The sequence below is a fragment of the Plectropomus leopardus genome, chromosome 21 (assembly GCF_008729295.1).
Source record: "Plectropomus leopardus isolate mb chromosome 21, YSFRI_Pleo_2.0, whole genome shotgun sequence".
Classification (NCBI taxonomy): Eukaryota; Metazoa; Chordata; class Actinopteri; order Perciformes; family Serranidae; genus Plectropomus; species Plectropomus leopardus.
In genome coordinates this window covers 20,563,147-20,586,527 of record NC_056483.1, presented here as the reverse complement: position 1 = coordinate 20,586,527, position 23,381 = coordinate 20,563,147, and the positions used below count along the sequence as shown (strand labels likewise).

Here is a 23,381-nt window from a genome sequence, read left to right as displayed (position 1 = left end):
TTGAGTTTAGATGAGATTAGATGAAACTTTAATGATGCTTGTGGTGAGGCTGGAGCTGCAGCTGCATGTAATTGGACACAGCTAGGATAAAAATAAAATAGAAACAAAAAGGCAAGAGCACAGCTAGCAGTTAGCAACTTCAGCATGAGCCTTTAAAAGCAGCAAACACAGAGATTCAACCAGTTTAATTGGATTCTTTTACAGGACATTTATATGCAAAAAGCACCAGAGGGGAAATCAGAGGAATAACCGTCATAGTGTTTGAAATTCATGGGGATGACATCACACACCCTTGGTCACGAAAACAGGGAAACGGACGATGAAAAATTCCTGGACGCTGCTGTGTGAACGGAAAAGTCCTGCCAACAGCGGATATGTCTCTCTCTCTCTCTCTCTCTCTTTCACACACACACACACTCACACACACACACACACACACACACACACACACACACACAAACTCGCAAGGGCACACTGTCTTTCTCTCATCCTCACACACACAGCAGACCTACTCTGTGAATGACTAAGTGTCCAAAATGCAAAAAACACACACACACACATATACTCACACACTACTCACTATTCTGACGTATTGTAAGTATAACAAAGGGAGAGGAAGTTTGGAGTGAAGTTTTGCTGACCTGAGGTGATGTTGGTACGTTTTAGTACGTGTAGTGCATACCTGTGCTTTTTTCACATGCTTTTGTATATTTTTGACCTTTAATGTTTTCGTGTTTATTTGAAACGGAAAATTGTGCCTCATAAATTCTCTTTCATACACACATAGGAGACATATATGAAATTATAACATTTACAAAGCTCTATAGCTGTATTCACAAACCTGACTTTACACGACTCCTCTGTTTCCGCCGCTGCCAGTCGAGACTGCAGATTCTTTAAACTCAACACTGCTCAGTTTTAAATGTGGCATTTTATTTTAATAGGAGCAGATTCTCCTCGCAACACCGTATTAAAAGCAGAGACAGTTAAATAGGCTTCATGTTGTGTTTTTTTTTTTTTTCCAGTGTGCCAGACAGAGGCTCTAACACGGCACCAGTCTGTTCATCAGCTAGCTCACAGTGTTTATGGACTTATTAACAAGAACATCAGTGATGTGTCAATCACGCAGTGTTTCATAGAGAGGCAGCTGGTTCCAAACAAGATGTGGGTTTGATTCTTTGTTGTTGTTTTTTTAATGCTGCACTTGTTAGAAGACTGCTATGCAACCTGGGTAGTGTAAAGCCTGGGCTCCTGTTGGGTATTTTTCAAATGTAATTTGGCTGAGAAAATGCAGCTTTTTGTGTCATATGTCGCAAGTTAATATACAATGCATTGTTGGAAGTGTAAAATAGAGTGTGACTAATGCATAGCGGTCAGTATTGACTGAAATAAAGCAAAAATATACCTTTATATCTCCTATCAAGTTCAGGTCTTAAATTGGCAGTACCTCCTATGATCAGTTCTGTTGAGCTTATAAATGCAAGAACAGTTGGGTTTGGATTGAGTTGAGCCCATGAAAAACTTGAGTTTATACTATTAGTTTGACTTAATAATAAAAAAAGTAGAAATACTAGCGCACTAACATGCAAGCAGTAGCTACTGATCTTTTATCTAACTATCTGCAAGGTTTTAAGTAAGCTATTTCTAAAATGTTGAAAAAAGCACTGGTAGCTACAGTTTGTCTTTTCAATTCAAAAACTTTTTGAAGTGGGGGTTGCATGAAGTACTCTCTGCAGTCAGTGTATTACCTAAAGTAGCACATTCCCATTTTGAAGAAGCAGACAAGACTACCACTGTAGAAGCTCAGAAATATACTTACACAGATGAGGGCAGCGGCAAAATGTATTTTAGCCACTTAAATAAGTCACACCTAAAAAATCTATATAAGTCTTAGTGGGCACTCCCAATATAGAACTCCAATATTCCTGTAAACTCTCTCCTTTGGCCCGTTCAGTAAAAGTTCTGCTTTATAAAGGTATCCTCTTGTCTCCACAGTGAACAGCATTTCATTGTTGCTATAAATAAAATAAATATTCTCAATACAGTGTCTACTTAAACTGACATTCAGTTTTTTAGGCAGGCTTTTTTCAGGTGGCTACTGTGTCGGTACACCTGTCTGCTTCTCTAAAATTGAAGCGTGCCGACCACCATGTACTAAAGGTAATACACTGACAATTTGTAAGTACCTTTAAAATCACCACTTCAAAGAAATCCAAGCTATCCCTTGAAGCACTTAGTTAGTCGTGTTTTGAACAGTCCAGTTGTCTCTTGTTTGGTCTTTGCTAAGGCTAGTCCAGGTCCCATCAAAGCCAACCCGTACCAGGCCAGGCCGGGCCTCCTGTCATCTAAATGGGACGGGAGTTAAGCCAGTGCTTCCTGTCAGACTGCAGGGCTCTCAGGTTCCACCTCTGGTCTAAATTATGCCTGTCTGTCCCAGACTGCCACACTAAGCCTCCCCACACCACCATCATCCCCATGCCCACATCCCTCACCCCCCTGTCACTACTCCCCCAACACACGGCTGGAAAGAGTACCAGATACCCTGCTCGAATAGAGCCGTACTGCAACTCTGCTGACAATTCACCTCAGTGGAGGTAAAATTACAGGGCAAAAAATAGGCTTAAAGTATAGGTTTGAGCTTCTCCCAGTCTTTTATAATACAATACTCACACAAAGAGGGCATTTTAAAATGACTGCAACGTACCCACTTAATTTGGCAAACTCTGACTGCTAAAGCATCACGTTTCTGCTGAACTTTAGAGAGGAATTCTTTTTAAGTACATTTGGCTTTTAGTAGTACACAGTAGAGGCCAGTTAGCTTAGCTTAGCTTAGCTTAGCTTATCTCATCTTAGCACAAAGACTGGAAACATGGCAGACAGCTCACCAGCTAACTGAGTGCTAAACTGCATACACACCACAGGCCCTTAATATATTCAGCACATGAATAACTTTTTTTTGCTAATGTTATCTCAGCAGCTATCATGAAACATTTTGCATTAGCCTTGGTGAACCTTTTCCTCTTTTGCAGGTTTGATTCAGTTGCTGTAAACTGTTGGAAAATGTTTGGTGCAAATCGAGTCTACAAAATGTGTATTTGGTAACAATGTACGCAATTAAAAAATGAACACAAGCAATTATTTTAAAGTAAAATATTTACCTTTAAAGTTTACATTGGATGCACGACTTTTTGCCAATGTTATCAAATCTAATATCTAAAGCACTGTCAAATGTCTAACTTTAACATTTCAAAGACCCAGTTATTAGACTGCAAAAAGAGGTGCATACATTTAGTTTGTTTCTTCCACTATGCCCTCATCCCACCCCCCTCAGACTCTGACTGCAGACTGCAGAGGTCTGTCCAGTGTCCAGCAGGGAGACAGCCTTAATCTACTTCTCACTCTTAATGCTCCACAGATGAGGGACGCCACCATCGGCTCCACCACACAGGATGCTCCTGGCTCCTGGGCTGGGCTGGACTGGGTTGGATTGGGCACAGTGTGGTGCTGCCAGGCTTGAAAGGAAAGCAGTGACAGGTAACGAGGAGGCGATCAGAAAAGTGGGGCCGCAGTAAAAGCATTTTCCTGTACACCCCACAGGGGAGTGGAGTCACAGGACCAGAGGGCTGGAAGGAGAGGATTATCACAAAGATCTTTTGGGGGGGGGGGGGACTTTAATGTTAAAAAGGTTAGAGCGGTCTCATAACCTCCCACACTGAAAAAAGAGCGCAAATGAAAGCCAGAGCTCCTGCTTCAAGCTCGCAGGTTATGGAATTATAAAGAGCAGCTATAGAGATATAATATTATGTTTAATTCAGCATGTCTCAGGGCAAAAAAAATGACATTCACATGCAAACAAAGAGGGGAAATAGCCATAGGAGATAGATAACCAAGCGTGGTGGATGTCTTATCCTAAAACTAAATGGGTTTTAAATGGCCTTTTGTGGCTCAGTCTTATGAATCTGGTTAAAATGGGCTTCTTTTTGGCCCCAGGGCAGAGGGGCCCTGTTAGATATGATCTTCAGTGTGGCCGCTTCATGCACGGGGTGCGCTTTAACAACAATGGCTCATCTGAGAGAGACTGTAAACATGTGCCTGGGACCTTGACCCCGGCAGTAAACAGTCTTTCCACCTGATGATGAATAGCAGAGCTGTTTAGGGTGCAGCAGAGAGGCCCGTGGCCCTCCCTCTTTACTCCCTTCTTCTCCTTCCAGGGGTGAAACTTTGATTTTAAAGGTTTGGGCGGGGGGGGGGCACAGTTATGTATGCCCATAACAAAAAGTTTTATACAACAAAAAGTAGATCAATATTGATTTCCCCACCCAGATTACAGAGGTGCCTACCTATTCTCATGCAATTTTTCACCTATTTCTTATATTTAGTTGTGATATACACCAAAGGTGCCAAGATATCTGCCCTACATCTCAAAGAAATATGAATACTGAAGTATGTTTGTTTGTTTTTTATAAAACTAGAGCTGAGAGGTTTTTAAATACAAAGTTGTCACTGGCAGATTTTTTTTTTTTTAGTTACTTTTACTTAGAGGTAGTATATGATCATATGTTGGTCATCAACTTAAGACAAGTTGCACAAAAATAAAGGTGGTGCAATAAAGCAAAGTGTGTAAAGCAATGAGTGAAATGTGTTTTTTGTTTGTTTGATTGTTTTGGGGTTTTTTTCATGTTAATATCCCATTAAACCCCATGGAGCTCAAAATTTTAAAAAATAAATAAATTCAAAAGATTTTACAAATTAATTTTTAGTTTTCACATGATTTTAATTTCCATACCTTACATTCATTTTATATGTAATTTCCCACTATTTACATGATACAAACATTATTCAAACTTCTATATTTCCACTTACATTAAATGATTAACTTAGATTTTGGAGGTTAAAGGTCAAGGTCACTGTGACCATGCATGCACTTCATTGTCGTGAATATGATATCTCATGTGTGACATTCTGTCACGTTTATATTCATGAGTTTGTGTCCAGTTCCTGTTTTATTTTGAAAAGTGATGTTACTTTTACTTCCTGACTTTTCCCGCTTTTGTTGATTGTCTCATGTGTTTCACCTGTCTTGTTTCACTCACCTGTGTGGAGTTTGTAATCAGCCCTTGTGTATTTAAAGCCCAGTGTTTCCCACATTCAGTTGCCAGGTTGTCATTGTGGCTACTGTGTGTTTATGCTCTCCAGCTGTTTTCATTTGTTTGATTCTCTAGTTTTTTGACTCTTCCTGGATTTATTGACTTTCTTTGTTGTGTGATTTCCCTGAATGCATTTTTCTATCTTTGCAGACTGCATTCACATGTATGACCCCTGATCACCCAGTTAAAGATTCATGGTGTTTGGTGCTTTCCTCTGCAACTGAGTCCCAGTTTTATACTATATCATTACATCAAGAAGGCCTTGAGAGACAGCTTTTGAAAAAAAAAAAAAAGATGTTTTTTGGCCTTTACTCAAGAATTCGTGCACTCAATTCTGACAGGATTTCACACAAATGTCTAGTAGGGAATAATGATAAAGTGACACCCAAAAGTTTAAAGGTCAGCTTCACTGTCACATCATACTGTTCTGCAGACACACTTTTCTGGCCTTTATTAAACTCTGTATCCCAGAAACAGAAAGAAAGACATCTGGTCACATACTGAATTGGTGAGACTAATCTTGAGTGTCCACTTTGGAAATGTGCTGATTGCAGATCTCTTAGGCTGAAGATGTGTATGTGATGCATCCTTTTTTTGTTTTTTTTGTTTGTTTTAGAATTAGTGGCGTCATTCGCAGAAACATCTATATTTGAAGCATTGTCATCTGTAATGGCTACACATGAGTCTGGACAGACACAGATGTAACCTGTAACTTGACTGGTTCGCAAGGCAGTAATTGAAGTTTCTGTGCTCGTTTTTGGACTGTAAAAAATGTAAGGGTCCAATACTGCGCAATGAAAAAGCAGGGGACATGCCTGTTGCCCCTCCATAAATTACACCCCTGTTGTCTTCCATACCCCAAAATGTCAAAAAAGACAACATTCAAAAGGTCTGAATTTATCTTTCATCTTTGTAGAAAATGTTAAAGCTCAGAATACTGTATTTATTCTCTAATGGGGTTTAGTGCCTTTGAGGTTAGCAACAGGGAACCTCCTGACTCCTTGCTCAGTGAGGAGCGGACAGAGGAAGCCCCCTGTTTGTTTTGCTTGACCTGTTCGGAGGAAATCCCCCGAGACAAGTCCGTGACTGGACATATTTATGTTTGGTAGCCAACTTCCCCCATTTGTCCCATTAGAGACAAACTGAGCTCTTGTATTTTAAGTGAAGAGCTGTTTTTCATATTTACTAAATCCCCATAAGGGACATTTTATTCAGCCAGCAAATATGATGCCCCTGAAGCATGTTAGGTCCAAGTATCTTCCTCGGTGATGCTGAAGTTGTTGAGGACCGCCATTCTGGGTTTCAATATGGGAGGTGTAAAAGGTTAGCACAGTTGCCATAGTTACCATAACTTCACTGATTATCATATTTACATTGTGTTTGAAAACTGAGAATTGTCTTCAGCTGCAGCACTCAGAGCGACTCCCTGCTGAGAGCCTCCAACACTGAGGTTAGGAAGAGGTCACTTAACACTAAAACCACCGGCCACACCAAACCTGCCTGGAAAAACACCCAAAACACCACAAAGTAAAGAGACAGCATCCTGTCCCACCAGTTTCCCTTCTGGGTGCCAGTTTGACCCTGGAGGGCTTTAGGTAGCAGCCTCATGTGCTGAGACAGAAAGGCCAGATAAGCAGAGGCACTGCTGTTTATCTCTGCACGCTCCGGTTTCCAAACAGGACACAGACTTGTAAGAGCATAGGGAGGCCTGCAGCAGGTCTCGGATCAACTGATGGTATATATGAATAAACTCTCTGGGTGGACAAGGGTCTTGACTGAGTAAGACATCTGATATTTATTCTGTGTAGTGGCCAAGCAGTATGGAAACACTGCTGACAATTCAAAGAAATAACAGAAAAGTGACCAAAATCAAACAAAAGAAGAAATTCTCTTGAGGTGTTCTTGAAATATCCCATTCTAGAGCCGCTCTAATGCAATGACCATAGTCACATTAGCTTTCACTTTTTACTACTACATCCTAATTGGCTCATCCTTGACTTAAAGTGGACGTTTGTGCCAAAATAGAAGTAAAAAAATCCCTCAAGGTATTCTTGAGATATTGTTCTCATGAGAATGAAATGAGTGCAAGGTCACATTGACTTGACTGAGCTAAGACCACCAAATTTGAATCAATTTTTAGTACGATTGGACGTATGTGTTGATGTTCTTTAGATATTGCGTTCTCAAGAATGGGACAGATGTAGAACCCAAAAACAGAACTCCTCCAGTTATGGGTGCTGCCAGTGTGGAGGAATAAAGATGCATTTCTTATTTTATATTAAATCACAGCTAAAGATTATTACATATTTTTAATTTAACAAAAGGCACTCACTTATGTTCATGCTTGAGATACTTTTCAGGGTTTTTTATGTCCTAAAAGTACAATTTCACAGTGTATTAATAGCAGTGAAGTAATTTGGACCGTGAGACAGGCTGCCTCATCCCTCATGACATGTCTGTTTATCCTCAGTTTGCCTGCTTTTGCAGTGGAGATAAAAACATATCTTATCAGTGGAGCAAATTACATTCTTGACAAAAATGGAACAATATAAATGAAGTTTCTGGGATCAACCCTTCACACTGGCAATACTCTCTGGTCTAATCAGGTGTGTGTGTGTGTGTGTGCACAAGGCTGCATGTGAGTGTGTTTTGGGGTGAAGCAGATGAGGACATGATGGGGGGAGGCGTTGACCCCTAAGTGTCTGGGCTACAGGGGGCAGGTTAAGGGCCTCATGTGCTGGATCACTGGCTAATAAGTATCCGGTCATTCCCCAGTGGACCACTGCTGTTCTGGAGAGGAGGTGGTGACGTTGGTGTCTGTTGCTGCATAATTTACCCCTGACATGCACAAACAGTCAATAGAAGCTCACTTTTTATTTACAAATTCATCACTGTGCTTCCCGTTCATAATAAAACCTGCCTGTGTTTATTTCCCATTCATACTGCCACAGTGAAGTCTCACTCAGCACCATATAATAAACCAGTCCGCCCTGATTTCTCATGGTTAATATAGTCATTTTCCCCAAAACACATTCCGGCATTTAACATTCCCAAGGAAATGTCATAAAGCGCTCCAGCGTGAATGTAATTACTCAATGTTCCCCAACATACAGCAGCTCCTAAATGTCATATTTTATATGCCCCGAGGCAGTACGCTCAACATGTGGTAGCTGTGTCAGTTAGCGAGCGCTCAAACATAAACAAATAGATAAATTCATTTTGTCAGGCGGAGAGGATTTTAGCGCTCCGCTTGCTTTTATCACTCACAGACTCCTTTGGCGGTGTGAAGTGGTGGGTCTTCTCTGTCAAAATACACGCCCGAGCATTTTTCCTCAACATGTTGGACGGCTCCACTCGACACTGCCAGAATAAACACAAGATGAAGAGGGAGTAGTAAAATATGTACAGATATACATTCAGCCCGCAGTATTTAGTCTGTGCAATTTCTTGTAATCACATATATCAGAGCGAGCTGCAGGAGATTAGCTCCTCTTCATGTCTGTAGAGTGGGCCGCAGCTAACGATTATTCATCTCCTGGAGGATAAAGTTCACAGGAGCTTCCCTCCAGCTGTTTCTCTTTAAGGCTCAAACCTAAATCTTAACTTGAGGTGACAGAGTGGAGTTGTGATTGTCCTCTAAGCAGAAAACTGGGGTCAGCCTTGTGTGACAGCGGGCATGTACCCAGCTGGAGCGTCATTAAAGGGGAACACCACCTAAATTAAGAATTCCAACATGTTATTTCCACGGCCTGGGAAAGTCCAATCCAAATTTGTGAGCTTCTCACTCTCAAAACTAGAGAAGTAAGTCTCAGACCTTTAGAGTCAGAGGGTATAAAGTCTGAAACTGCTCCACAGACAGATTTTGTGGACCCACAGAATGTTTTTTTTTCTTATATTCAAATGAGCTTTATTCTATTAAAGTGCTCTTAGTTACTCTTAGATAGTCAGAACATCCCCCTGTATGATCTCTGTGTCATCTACAACATCTTTAACCATTCATCGTCTACGGAGCACCTCCAGACTTTACACCCTATGACATCACAAATTTGAGTTTTAGCACTCTGGATTTGGAACTTTTTTTTTATTTTTAATATTATTTTTGGACTATCTTAGACCACAGGAGTAACATGTATGAATATTGTAGTTTCTTTTTAAGTGCAGGCATGATTATATTCTTAATTAGGCACCACCAGCAGAAAGCTCATCACAAAGTACATTAAAGTCTACTGGAAATAAAACATAAAAAGTACAACCAGAGTAAAATAGAGTCTGACAATAGAAAGTAAAAGTCAAGGACCCAAATTCATAACTATTTATTTGTGTAGTGACCACAATATCCCTTTAAATGAATAAATATACACTGAGGAATTTGTTCCTACGTGTGTTCAAATGCAATATTTTCGTTGAGACACAGGCAACGTGAGGCGACGCAGCAGTCGGCCTTTGTTTTTTTATGTTGTTTTTGTGAGTCTATCCTAAGAATATGAAGTTATGTTCATGAATTGCCACATATTCTCGATATATAATCTGATAAACATTTACAGACAAAGCGAAACAGCCGAATTGCTGGATCACAACTAATAAGATGTTGAAATGTTACAAATACATTATAATCTGTTGGCAGACTATCCAAATAAAGTGTCACCCCATTATCTCACTCAAATATGTGTGGAATGTGGTTATAATTTGTCAAACTCTGACCCGAGTGACAGCATAAACAGTGACTAAAGAACACTGTGAGTGCTGTGAGTGAAAATAAAGGATCAATTCATATAAATACAATAACCAAACACATGCGTAATATATCGGGCCTTCAGATTCTACTACAAGGCTGATTGCAACAACAGTGTTTGAGATGCGGCAGCATTTACACTGTGAGCTGTTGGTCTTTGACAAAATCATTTTGTCTGGTGAACAAAACAGATCCTAAAACTTTAAGATGAAACTCATAGTTAGTGTAAATAATACAAAGAAGTGTAGGATTTTATGTGCAAGAGCTTTGTTTTCCCACTATAATGTAAACACAGTTTACATTGGTTACATTGGTTTTTTTGATTGATAGTCATTATTCCTGATAGCCTTGATATGCAAAACTGTTCCAACACCATTTAATGTGTTTTAATTTCTTACATTTTCTTTGTTTATTGCATTATGAGAGATTCATGATAACAAAACATAGAATTTTGTCACTTTTCCCGAGTGTACTCACTGCATACTTGCTTGGAATTTGTATGTAATATGGAATTGGGAAACATAAAATCCTGAAATATAACTTGGTGTGTCACTATGGGATTAGATTTAAAACCTTCATCTGTAACTCCAGCTTCAATGTGCAAAGTCTGGAAGAATCTGTCTCACTCACCTCATGTCATTTCAGACCACTTCCTAAACTCTGATCGCGGTTTAGCCTCGCTCACACACAGAGACGTTGTCAGAGAGACACAAGCTTCTCTGCTTTCAGCCTGGTAATCCCTGGGATCTACACTCACAAAGAGCACACATCAGAAGCCAGCAAGCGAGCATCAGGTCCTGAGGCTACGCTGCCGGCTCAAGGTGCAAGTCTCTGTTAGGTAGAGAGGGCTGGCCCACCGCCAAACCAGATGGCTTTGTGGGATCCATTATGATCCGTCCTCAGCATGCACGCAAGCTTCAGGAGGTCACCACACCTCTGGGTGCTCTTCCGCCTGCTGCTCATCGCCCTCATGGAGGTATTCAGATAATAGAAACGATAGCTCCAGTCCTTCATTATGACTGAGCTGAATTCAAATCCGTACTTAATAAATACACGGACAACATTACAGTTTCAGTATAACTGCACCATTTAGTCACCTATTGTCGATTCGGACTCATAACTTAAGAGGTTCAACCTCCATCTGAAGCTTGAATCATTGATCAGCTGCCCAGACGAGGAGAAGTACGCAAAGATGTCGTAATAAAGGCAGAAAAACAACACAAAAGATGCCAAAAAAAGAAGCAAAGACTGTTCATGGAGGATCGCTGGCAATTAAGTGACAACGGGGAGAGTGAGCGTAATCTTTGCCAGTGGATAGTAGATACAACATGTCAATAATGTAAATGCAACGTGAGAACTTTTTCTTTCTTTCTCCTTAAGTTCTATCGAGACCATGGAGATGAATTTGTCCCTTGCTCAGTGCTACGTCACGTTTCATTGCTCTGATTGGTTTTAGGTCTATCCAGCTGCTTTTAGAGACGTTTTCATCGACAGCTGTTGATAACGTCCCTTGGACATTGACACTGACTTGCATTTATAGTTTGCTCTAGATGTCCGGCTAGATATCACTAAGAGGAATTTGGTTATAGAAATTTTCAAAAACACCAAAACTGACAACAAATAGAATCAGTCCTTTTTAAAGCCTGATATACGCTGTGCAATTTTGAGCTGTCCGAGACAAAATCTACGACCATCGTGAAAGACACATGGCTTCGTCGTTGCGCATTGACGATGGACGTATGTCGCAGCCTGCGATTCAGTAGGTGTTGTCATCATACAGTCTGCATACATGTCCAAGTTTATTAGATCCATGTCGCAGAGTGTAGCTTGCACTAAACTTATGAGATTGCAAAAGTCTCACAGTCTGCAGGAGGCTTAAGGCAACGATATTTATGAGGCAACTTCGGTCAAAGAACACACACACACACACACACACACACACACACACACACACACACACACACACACACACACCCCAAAGAAATTCTCATGTACAGTACATGATCCTATTCATGTCATCTGTGAGTGGATGAGTGCTCGGAGGGACTGTCTGCCTCTCAGGGCAATCAGGGAGCTTTACATTGTTCTGCCATCTGTCTTCAGGGGCCCTGCGGCCCCCAGCTGACAGACAGGGGCCAGTAAGTGCCCTTGGCTGCACAAGGAGGACAACATGAGACACCACGTCATCCATGAAGCTCCTGAAAAAGTGGACTTGCACCTGACAGCACATCAGCAGGGCCTAAAGCTGTTCATGTGTGTGTGTGAGTGTGTGTGTGTGTGAGTGGGACGCCTACAGACCTGTAGACATACATTCGAGTGTGTGCACAAGAGCCATTTTGTTTGCACTTTCTTACTGGACTTTGCTGGAAAGCCCTCTCTCAGGAACATAACAAAACCTTTCTGCTATTTACAGACAGTGACATTTAGCTTCAAGAAACCCGGCCCGTCCTGTAAACATTCCCAACATTATTATTTTTCTTTTGGGGCAGATTTATATCTAAATGTTAACAACACACTGGGGTAAATGTTTAGATGGGGGGGGGGGTGTATGAGGACATGCACTGGAGCCGCAGTTTGATCCAGTGGAAGGAAATGAATTGGCTAAATATTTAGATCGTGTCTTATTCCAGCGGATGTCTGTCACCACAGAGGATGATTTGTCTCTGCAGTCATGCAGATTTGTGAATTAAAAATGCCAATTTTTTTGTCTTCTGGAATGAAAAGTTGTGTTTATTTTCTGGAATGTCTGTATTTGTTTGTGGTTGGGAATTGGTAAACAGCCTTCAAGTGTCGCTGATATGATTTAGACCATGAGCGCCTCAAACCGGAGCGGCTATTGCAGCTTCTGTCCAGGGCCCAGTGTGAAGAAGCTTTAGAGTGCTACCAGTACACCAAATCAGGACTCTTGCCAGGGCTGCCCAAAAGGTCCCTGGGGCAAGCTGCTGCTGGGGGCCCATGAAGGCCACCAATAATCACGTTCATTCTAGATAGGAGACATGATAACCACCCGAAACAGTCAACATTGCTGCAATGGAGCCGAATGTTGCAGTGTTTCCTATGAGTAGCGAAAAACTTTGCCAACTGCTCGGCTAATTTTTTCAATGTAAAATATCATGGGTTTGTGCTAATAACGTTAGCCTGATGTATTTGCAGAGAAAATGTTGTGAAGCTTGTCAGTAATAACAGAGCTGAATTTCTTCCTTTGTTTTGATCATGTTGCTTTTGAGCTATGCTTTACGTGTGTTTTAGGTGAGTTTTGCATCCATCAAACTTCACAGCATTTCAGAGACCCCTTTGCCAGCTAACATTTTGGTGTAACTGCAGAGTGACACAGACACACCACCGCACAACGTATAAATGCTCATGATGACTGAGGCCACGGGGTTGGCTCATAGGGGAGAGCCCATTCACTGGACCATTTCAGGGGCCATTTCTGTGGACTGACCCCGCTCTCACGCAATCATTTTCTATTAACTTTCAGCTGACTGAGTGATCAATGAATTGTTTCAGCGCTATATAATCTATAAAAATGATGAAAACTCCAAATGTGTGTGTGTGTGTGTGCTCCAGCAGGCGAACATGAGAGCTGGGGGAACACGGTGGATGTGAGGACATGGAGGGAATAAAACCAAGAAAAACATACAAGGATTTAGAAAGGCCTGTTACTACCCTGGGAGTGTGCATCCATTACCGTGCTCAGGTGTTAACAGGTTCCATGTGTGTTTACACTTCATATATTGTTCCACATGCTGCTGCCGCCACAGTGGGTACAAGGCCTTCCTGTACTGTTACTGCATTATTGTGAAGGGAGCAAGACGGGGAGCAGAACCTCACAGATTTAAATCCCTGCGTGTTACTAACTTCAGGAATGTCACCCTCCTGAAGAAGGAGAACAGTGTGGAGGTGGTGATGAAGTTGTAAAGTCGATTTTTTAAAAAAAAGTCTGATTTTTGCGTTAAATCAGCGTCAATAAAAAATCCGCTGGTGGTGGGGGTCGGCTCGAAGTCGCTTCAAAACAAATTAGGGCTCTTTTGATGGAGGCTGGTGAGCTACCTCATTGAATTTGCATGTGAATACAGACAGCATGACCGCCTAGTGCTGCGTAAAATAGGCGATGCTAACGACCGTGCCGTCTGCGCTGGCTGCAGCTTTTGTCGAGGGCCGAGCTGTGACTGCTGGATGTCGGCGAGGCGGGAGGAGACCCGGCTACGGCAACGGACTCTGGTGTGGTGTGTGTGCGGTGGTCAAGGTGGTGTGTGCACATAATTTATGTGAATAGAAAAGTATGTGTCCTTGCATGTCCTATGTGTCCTTGTCTTTGTCCTTTTAGGCTTACCTTTGGTGATTTCTGTCTTCTCGTGGACACTTGACACCCATGGGCAGCGGTGGAATGAAACTCAGTACATTCACTCAAGTACTGTGCTTAGGTACAAATTTGAGGTACTTGCCACTTTATACTTTGACTCCATTACATTTAAGAGGGAAATATTGTACTTTTTACTCCAATACATTCATCTGATTGGTTAGTTACTTTATAAATTAAGATTTTTGCATCAAAACATAACAAGAGTTTCAAAAATATGATGTTTTGTAGTAAATTAAATGACCAAACAGTTTGTACAAGTACAGCTGAAACTAGTTGATTAATCAATCATTTGATTGAAAGAAAATTATTGCCAACTGTTTTGATAAACGTGAAATGTTTTCTTTTTTTTCATTTCATTTTTTGTTATTTTTTTCTTTGTTATAATTTCAAATTCAGCTTTTTTTTCTTTCTATTTTATACTGTTTTTTGGGTGTTTGTTTATTAAATTATTTCGAGGTGAGGTTTGGGGGGGATCTTTTTTATAATTCTGAGTTTTTGGACTTTTTTTCATTTTTTTCAAATACTTTTTAAGGATTTTTTTTAGTGGCGGGGGTCCTCATAATTTTAAGGTTTTGGCATGTTTTGTTTGTTTTTTTAAGATGTTTCTGCATTGGGTATTTTTACTTTTAATACTTTAAGTATATTTTCCTGATTATACTTATTTACTTCTACTTAACATTTTCAAGGCAGGACTTTCACTTGTAAGAGAGTATTTTCATCAGTGGGTTTTAGTACTTTTACGTAAGTAAAGGGTTTGAGTACTTGGTCCACCGTGGCCACGGGTGAGCCAGCAAAGTGGAATCAGGCTAAAGAAAACAGCAGTCACATTAGGCGGGCCAGGCAGAGGACATTGTTATTATTACAAGGGTAATAGTCCTGGGGGAGGCCCTGAGCGTGGGCCGAGCCTCGCTAATGCAAGCTGCCGTTAAGTGGTTAGCTGCTAATAGTGTTTTCCTGTCCTCCTAATGGAAAGAAATAAGGGTCACCGCTCAGCGCAGAGACACACTCTCTTCACTGAAGCGGACCTCGACTTTACACTGCTTACAGGATGTCTTCCTTGCAGTCACCATGGTGACCGGGGAGAACGTAGGGTGTGAACTCTTCAACCCGGGCGTCCCCATCTCGCTTTGTGTGATGCAGGTGGTGCATAATGCACCAACTGTTGCAGTCCTGTCAGGATTACTGTGACATTCGACCTTCTTGAAATGTAAATATTCAGCTGGGGTTTAGAAACTCCTGACGAACGAGCTCGACAAAAAACCCCACCTCTGGTTCCAAAAAAACTATCAAAATCAAGCTTTTATTGTTCTACTTGTTGCCGTTTGTGTACACATTCAGCAAGAACTCCAGAGAGTAACAGTCTCCCATAGTGGTTTAAATACTGTTCCAGTGGCTGGCGATGCTGCTGGACCTGTGGTCAAAACTCTGCAAAGTCCTTGTTAAAGGGTCAGTTCACTCAAATTATTCAGTTTCTACGTAAGAAATGGCCCCTGGGGAAACAATGCCTTTAACAACAAAGCAGCTGCTGCTGCGTACGCCTGCAATATGTAACAGTACAGAATTTGTGCAAGAATTCAACTGTATAATATTCTCTTGTTTAATTCTTTATATTATTATCATTATCACTGATGCATCTATGTTGACACACTTTGACAGAGGACGCACATACTTGTGCATATATCTTTTTAAAATTTTTCTATTTATATATGTATATTTTTTTATAATGTTTTATAATGTAGCGCAGTTCACTTTTTAAAATATATTTCCTGTTTTCTATTTTTTAGGGTCCACCTAAATTTTAATGGAGAAAACTCAAAAGCTTTCCATGACTTTTCAAAGACCCATTAAAGCAATATTGATTTCCCATTTATTTTATTTTTCCCTCTTTTCTGGCATTTTTCCTTCTTTATTTTCCATTTCAAATGTTTCCTGTAGCGTAAAACACGACTCATTGGTGATGTTATTGCAAGGGGCAATTCTGTAAATTATCACTTTTTTTATGTTGCCCTATTATTTCAGGCTTTTTTAAAGCAATGTCAGAAAAAAACATGAATAAACATCCCACCTCCAATGTCTTAGCATTTTTAAGACCCTTGAAAGGTCAATTTAAGACATTTTTTAATGCCAGTTAAGGTCTTATTTTTAGAATAATGAATTCAATGCCTTTTAAGACTGTTTACGGATCCTGGGAACCCTGGATTACACGTCCCCCAGTGCAATACAGTAGCCCACACTGATGTGTTTGAAGTTTTTGGACAACAATGTAGCTCTAAGGCACAGAGAGAGATATATCAGCTTTGATACACACAGTTTTCTCTTTTCTTGGGATTTTTTGACAAGAAAAATAAAGACCACCAGCCAGATGTTTGAAAATAAGAGCTAAATGATATTAGTTTCCCTCTTCACTGACACCCTGCTGAACACAGGAGGAACAGTGTTTTCACTGACATCCAGACAGGCAGAATTGGGGAGGTATTAAGAGTTAGTGTAAAATAAATAGCTCCACTACTTCCAGGATAAATCCAGTCAGAGAGAGAGAAGGAGAAAAGTTATTTGAAACTGAAAACGTGATGTCTGGAGAGGGTTCAAGAACAACTGACAGATGTAGCAGCTCTACTGTAAAACAAGGCCCCACTGTCAGATCCACACACACACACACACACACACACACACACACACACACACACACACACACACACACACAGAGAGCACGCCATGGCCACATTGAAGACTGGCTTTGAAACTTCACACTGTTTAAGCAAGATGCTCCTGTCACACACACAAACCTCTGTATCCCCAATTTTAACAAGATCTCACACTTCATGTGCCAAATAGCTATGACCAAAGGAGCAAAGTCTACATGGATTGTACTATTACCACACATCATTAATCATTTTAAGGCTTAATTTACAGGAAAAACACGAGAATGGACCGACACATAAATAAAAAGTCATTTTAATGGAAGTTTTTCTTTCACACTCACAATCAAGCTTATAGTCTGATCACAGAGAGAGATGTTGGACATTCACCCAGAACAAGACACACACCGGTCAGTTTTATCAGACAAAAATATATATATATATTTAAAATCTTTACAATAAGCTCGTCATCATGAAACGTACACAGAGGAGTGTGTACACCTACAGTCAAACACTGAATTTTTTTTCTCCTCAAGCAAGTTCTTTTTGTACCCTGGTGTCAGTGTAAAATTCTTGTTTTTTTAAGCAACGACAACTTTTTTTTTTTTTTTTTTTTACAAATGTGCAAATAAGACAGATTTGGAATCCTTCAGCGCTCAGTGTTAAAAGTCCAGGATCCTCAGGAGGAGCAGTGACAGAGCTCTCACTCCACCTCAGTCCTGCCCTCTCAAGTTTAAATACAGCTCCTCGTTGCTTTGCCTTTCATTTTCAAGTAAAGTGCTCCTCTAGCAAAAACCACACGGCATGAGATCAGTCTCGTATTTTTTCGCCACTGGTTAAAAAGAACTGAAAGCGCAAACCCAACAGTCTGACAGACGAAAACACATGGGAATGTCTTTTTAAGGTAAAAAGCAAACGCCAACGATTGAGGGGCAGTCCTGGCTGTTTTGTCAGGAGGTGACAGTCACATAGTTCCCAGCAGGAATCATACAAACTCCAGCTTGCCGTGGCCGCTGTACATCCCCCAGTGCACCAGAGACAGGATCTTGTCATTGCCCAAGTCGGCCTGCCTCATCTTGTCGCAGGTCAGACAGCAGTTCTCGTGGCCCGTGACGGGCACCATGCACTCCAGGTCCAGCTTGGCCACGTGGCCCTTCTTGGTGTGGTGGCCGTGGAAGCTGTAGTGGAGCCGCGACAGCATCTGTTGCCGCTGGTCCTGCAGCCGCTTGTTCTCGCTTCGCAGCATTCGCAACGCCAGCATGATCAGCAGCACCAGGATGAGACCGCCGGCGATGGGGACGGCAATCACCGCCGCCCGGAACCACACCTCCTTGGCCGAGGCCAGCTCCTGAACCCGGGTCACCAGGTTCCTGTTGTTGCTGTCCGGCTGGTACCGGCTATGATCTGCACACAGAGAAATAAGCAACTGTTTAATTGCATGCTCACAACTTTCCACTGCTCTACATTACAATTAGGGGTCGACCGGTATTTATTTTTCAGGGCCAATACCGATACTGATTAGTGGTATTTAATGATACCAGTAACCGATAATTGGAACAGATATGCATTTATAATAAAAATGAAAATACTTGTGTCAAAATTTAGGATTTGGAATACAACAAGCTCCAACATAAAACTTTCTTGAAATGTCTTCAGCAAATGTTTAACCAAAACTGAACCTTTCAACATCATATACAGCAAGTTCCCAGCAACTGTTTTATGAAGTAAAAATTGAACAAAAAATGAATAAATAAAAAAAGCTCCCTGATGTTTTATTGGCTTAAAGTTCCTCCCATGCTGACACTTTCTTTGCATATATTGCAGACTGCCTTCCCTACTGTTGGTTGAGTGTAATACGTACACTTTTCATGAATTAATTTTATCTGCCATCACCGAAATAAAAAAAAAACACAGATACAGACAATCGGCAAAAGGCCAAATATCGGCCCCGATAAACGGCCAGGTCGATAATCTGTCGACCCCTGATTATTATATACAGATTTACGTACCACAGTGTCTTAATTTAAAGCAAATGTTTATCTTTGACGATATGTGTGCTGCGTGTAGCTTAATGAGAGGCTCTGCAACCACAGAGAGAGAGAGCCCAAGACAGACGAGAGCAAGGAAGTGAGAAAGGGCAGCAGAGGAGTCACCCTGTCCCCACAGAGAGCCAGAAATTAATTTGAGCTAATAAACTAGTCTGCTCTGGTGAGGGTCACAACAAAACGTCCCCTCAGGACAGGATTGTCCTTCCTCTCCGTCTCTCTATGCACCTTTTCATAACTCTGAGAGCTCATACTCCTGCCCAAAATGCAGACTTGTCAGGGAATATTCATTCTACAAGGCACATTCCTCGTCAGTGGGAAAATTACATGGTGCACACATAATAAAAAAAAGAATATATCTGATCTCTTTCCAAGTGCTTAAGGTAAACTGGCTGCTCCCGGCTTCCCAGGCGCAGAGCTGGAGCCCATTAAAAGTCAAACTGCAGTTCTGTAAAGCTGGGAAGTAGAAAAAAAGAAGGTGGGGGCAAGGGTGGCCTGCATGTCCATAAACAGCGAAGTGTTTGAAGAACCCTACAGCTCGACGTATTGCTTCTGGAACAGGAAAGAGGAAAAAGTCGAATATTTGCTGAAGAGGAATCGTAAAATCCCCCCGCAGAGTCCAATCATTTTAAGACCAGTTAAACAGAATTTCATATTTCAGTTGCAGTGAAAAGCAAACACGACGACAGCCTGTGATTCAGCTCCACGAAGTTTCATCTTTTACCTGTTGAGTCCCGGGTGTGCGCCAGGTCGTGCAGGCCTCTGTAGTTGCACATGTCGTCGTGGCAGCACTCCAGCGTGGAGGCCCCGCTGAGGGCGTCAGCGCTCCTGGAGCTGCTGCTGCAGATGTCCGCCGCGTTGACGATGGGGTCTAAACACCCATGGGTGAGGGGGGAGTTTACGTTGAGCGGGTCCAGGACCTTGGTGAAGCAGGCGTTCAGTTCTGACTTGCACATGTATCCGGTGGCTACGCAGTGCGGCGCGTCACAGTAACACCTTATTTCTCCTGGAAGTGTAAAAAAGGCAGAGTTAGGGATGATCAGATGCATTTACAGCTTTAAAACAATACTTTCTTTAAAGCAAATCTGGATATTTTGGCCTCAATATAGGCTCTGCAGTTCGGCGTGTTTGTCTGGACCCTGTGGGGGGTTTGTAAGGGTTAAATTGCTCACCAATATTAATAAATAATATCAATACCAATATATAAGATGTTTGTTATTCCAGTTTCTGATCAAGCTTTGTTTCATCCCTACTTTTGTCTAACAGCATCACAAATCTACTTTTCTAATGTTGTGGGGGACTTCATCCAATCAGATGCAGCCTCCTACACTTTTATTTTGAAAATCCGTGCTCACAAATGCCCGCTGTACCCTGCACGAAGCAGCCAGGTAACTTTAAAGACCTCATGGGAATATTCCACTTTTGCATCAGTTCAGCTAATATGCCTTCATTTAAGAGCTTCTCGTGCAAAATGGCCCTTTTTGTCTGTATTATAAAACAGGAACCGTGTAGCTTATAATTAGTGGTTTGTTTGCCAAAGTCAATTTCTTTCAACCCAAATGGAAACTTGTAAAGAGGGGGGCCGAAGCGGCGGGCTCAGGAGTCTCCTCTCCCCCGTTTGCATGCAAAGCTTCACTTGTGGTCAGGACTGCCTGGGGGGGCAGGGTGCACCACCGAGGTCCCATCTAAAGAGCTCCCAGCAACCTTATCATTACGGCTGCCTGCTCTGACACGGGCCCACTCATTACCTCAGCAGTGGATTCTTTTTTAAAAACATAAATCTAGGCCAGGGATCTGCCCTAAGAAAACAAAAACATCACTGAGAACTTCTATTCATGTGCTATATTGCCATTGTAACAATTTAACAAGACCATAAATCTGAATGCTGTGTATACATTTAACATATATTAATGGATTTCATTGGGATTGGTGTATATGCTCAGTTATAACAAGTAAAAAAAAACAGTAAATTATTGTATATAGCTCCATAACAAAGTAATAAAAAGTGACTTGAAATCTTAATAGTGCCATTATAATACTTTAATGAGAAAAGAAATCTGAATACTGTGTATACATTTAACATATATTAAAGGATTTCATTGGGATTGAAGATGCTGTTATAACAAGTAAAAAACTGATTGGACATAACTCCATAAGAAAGTCATAAAAAGTGACTTTTAAGTCTTGCCTTATGTTTCCATCTGCTGCATTCAAAAACTGAGCTAAAAATACAGCCGCTGAGGGATGAAAGTTTGTGCTCCACTGAGTGGTGGCGGTGCCTCTTTGAATGCAGGAGCACATTCATCAGATCAGTGTTTTCCCTGTGAATGATTTGGAGCAGCAGGGCCCGGGCAGGTCATTTGGAGAATATTTCATTAGAAAGGAGAGGCCCCTTTGTGGGCTGAGGGGGGGGGGGAACTAACAGGACGGAGCCTTTTAGCCCTGCGATGAATGGCAGCCTTAAAACTGAGCGGGATCATGAGTGATCTAAGTGACACACACACCAGCCAGAACCGGGCAGGATTTGTGTATTAACTGCATTTGATAACATTTAGTAACTGCTGCCATTTAATAGCAACATTTCTAATAGTTTTACCTGGAAGAAACTTACTGACTTCTATGGGGAAGCACTTTTTCTCAATAATTATTGTTCATTTTAGTTGTTTAGACTGCAGTTATTTCAGGATTTGAAGAATACGGAGTGTTTTGAATGTGAATTAGGATGACACAAACCTCTGATTGTTTACATGAAGTTTTAAAACAAGGTAATTTTGAGCAGATAAAAGTAGACTTCTCTCAGCCTTCCTTAATAGTGCCACTGTCTCCTAAAATAAGAGTTTATATTCTACATGCTATGTTGTTAACTAGCTAACGGTGTTATTTAAGAATATGATATGTATTTAAAATGTGATATTTGAAGCTTAAATGCTACGTTATAGTCTAGATTATAGTTATTTTGGGGCTTGCTTTAAAAGTCTGAGGGTAAAGTCCGGCTCGTTGAGTGAGGTGTGAGTGCAGTTAATCACTGTAAAATAATGTGCAGCCTGATGTGGAGAAGCTAGCAAACATGCCCTGTCCGCAGACTAAAGTCTGTACCTTTAGTAAGAAGAACCGCCATGGCACAGAGCTCCAGTTGTAGCCAAATGGAAATGAAACTGGACTGGCGATCCATTTACACCAAATTACTGCGCAAAAACAGTCCTCGTATATCCAGTAGCAGCGGCACAGTCCGCTGGACGAAGAGCTGGACGACTGAAAAGATTTACATGGAGCTACGGCGAAAAACCACTCATTCCTGTACCGAAACACGACAGTTCACAATCCTCACCGGGAAAAAGTAGCAAAAAACACTCCGAAATGTTTCCTCTCCGGCATGGAAAAGTTTTTAAAAGTGGTCCGACATTACTGAAGGACGCAAAACACCGCGTCTTCTTTTTCGAGCCGAAAGAGAGAGAAAAGAAGAATATACTCCCGGGAAAAGAGAGAGTGCGATATAAAGTTGTCACCGCTGGTCCTCCTCTGCCTCTGTATGCGGCCGGTCACAGTGAAGCATCACTTTTGTATTCCTGGACGGAGAAATGTTAGAAAAAGACGGACAACTCCGCTGGACCGAAGACTGCACGCAGACTCCGGACAGATGAGGTTTAGCAGGAGAAATAGTTGTGGTCTGTGAGAGCTCCGCCCCCTCAAAGCTGATTGGCCAGACCACCGAGGAAGAAGTTAGTCAGAGTACGTAATAACGATGTGTCCGGTGATTCTTTTCAAAATAAGAGGTGACAAGTTTCGCAAGTAAAGTGTTTTATTTACGACAAAGAAATTCAATTTTAACCCTTTAAGCATATTGGTTTAATTGTTTTGCAAAAACGTGGTAGAAAGGTAATAAGCCCTGACCTGAAAATGCTAAAACAAAATTAAAGAAAATATATGTTTTTTTTATATTTTAACATAATTTTAAATACATAAAATTTATATTATACATATAGCGATCAGACATTATTTGTTGTTGTTTTTTTTGTCATTTTCTAATACATCTCCCACCTGTTTTTTTTAACCAATTTTCAGGTCATTATCTTGTCATTTTTTACTAATTTCTCAAAATTTGTGGAAACTTTCTTGCTGGGTGTATGATTGCTTTTTCCCCATGCTTTTTCAAAGAAATGAAACCAATTTTTTAGGTTTCAAAGGGTTAAAAAGCTTGTGTACCGGGTCTAAATGCAGCACACGAAAACTGGTGACGATCTAGGTTTCAAAGGGTTAAGATGTAATAAAAAGGGAAATAAAAGTAATTAAAAGAGAATTTTAAAAAAGTTATGATAAAGTAAAAAATAAAATAATTTTGCAAGTAACCTGACCAAGTGATACAGACTTTAAACACTTGGTTTGTAACTTAAAAAACATTAAAATAAAAAAACATTTACAAATGAAAATTGCAAAGCACATCTGAGAAGCAAT

At 41.0% G+C, this 23,381-nt stretch overlaps 1 protein-coding gene across 1 annotated transcript; it reads right to left on the bottom strand.

Moving 5' to 3' along the window:
* Positions 1-17,184: 17,184 nt before the first annotated feature.
* On the bottom strand, positions 17,185-22,551 carry bambia (BMP and activin membrane-bound inhibitor (Xenopus laevis) homolog a). The gene is made up of 3 exons (XM_042510499.1): positions 22,026-22,551; positions 19,654-19,935; positions 17,185-18,288 (listed from the first exon to the last, which is right to left on the bottom strand). Exons 1-3 carry the CDS (start codon positions 22,099-22,101, stop codon positions 17,870-17,872), a joined length of 777 nt encoding a protein of 258 aa, XP_042366433.1. The 5' UTR covers positions 22,102-22,551; the 3' UTR covers positions 17,185-17,869.
* Between the last annotated feature and the right edge of the window lie 830 nt (positions 22,552-23,381).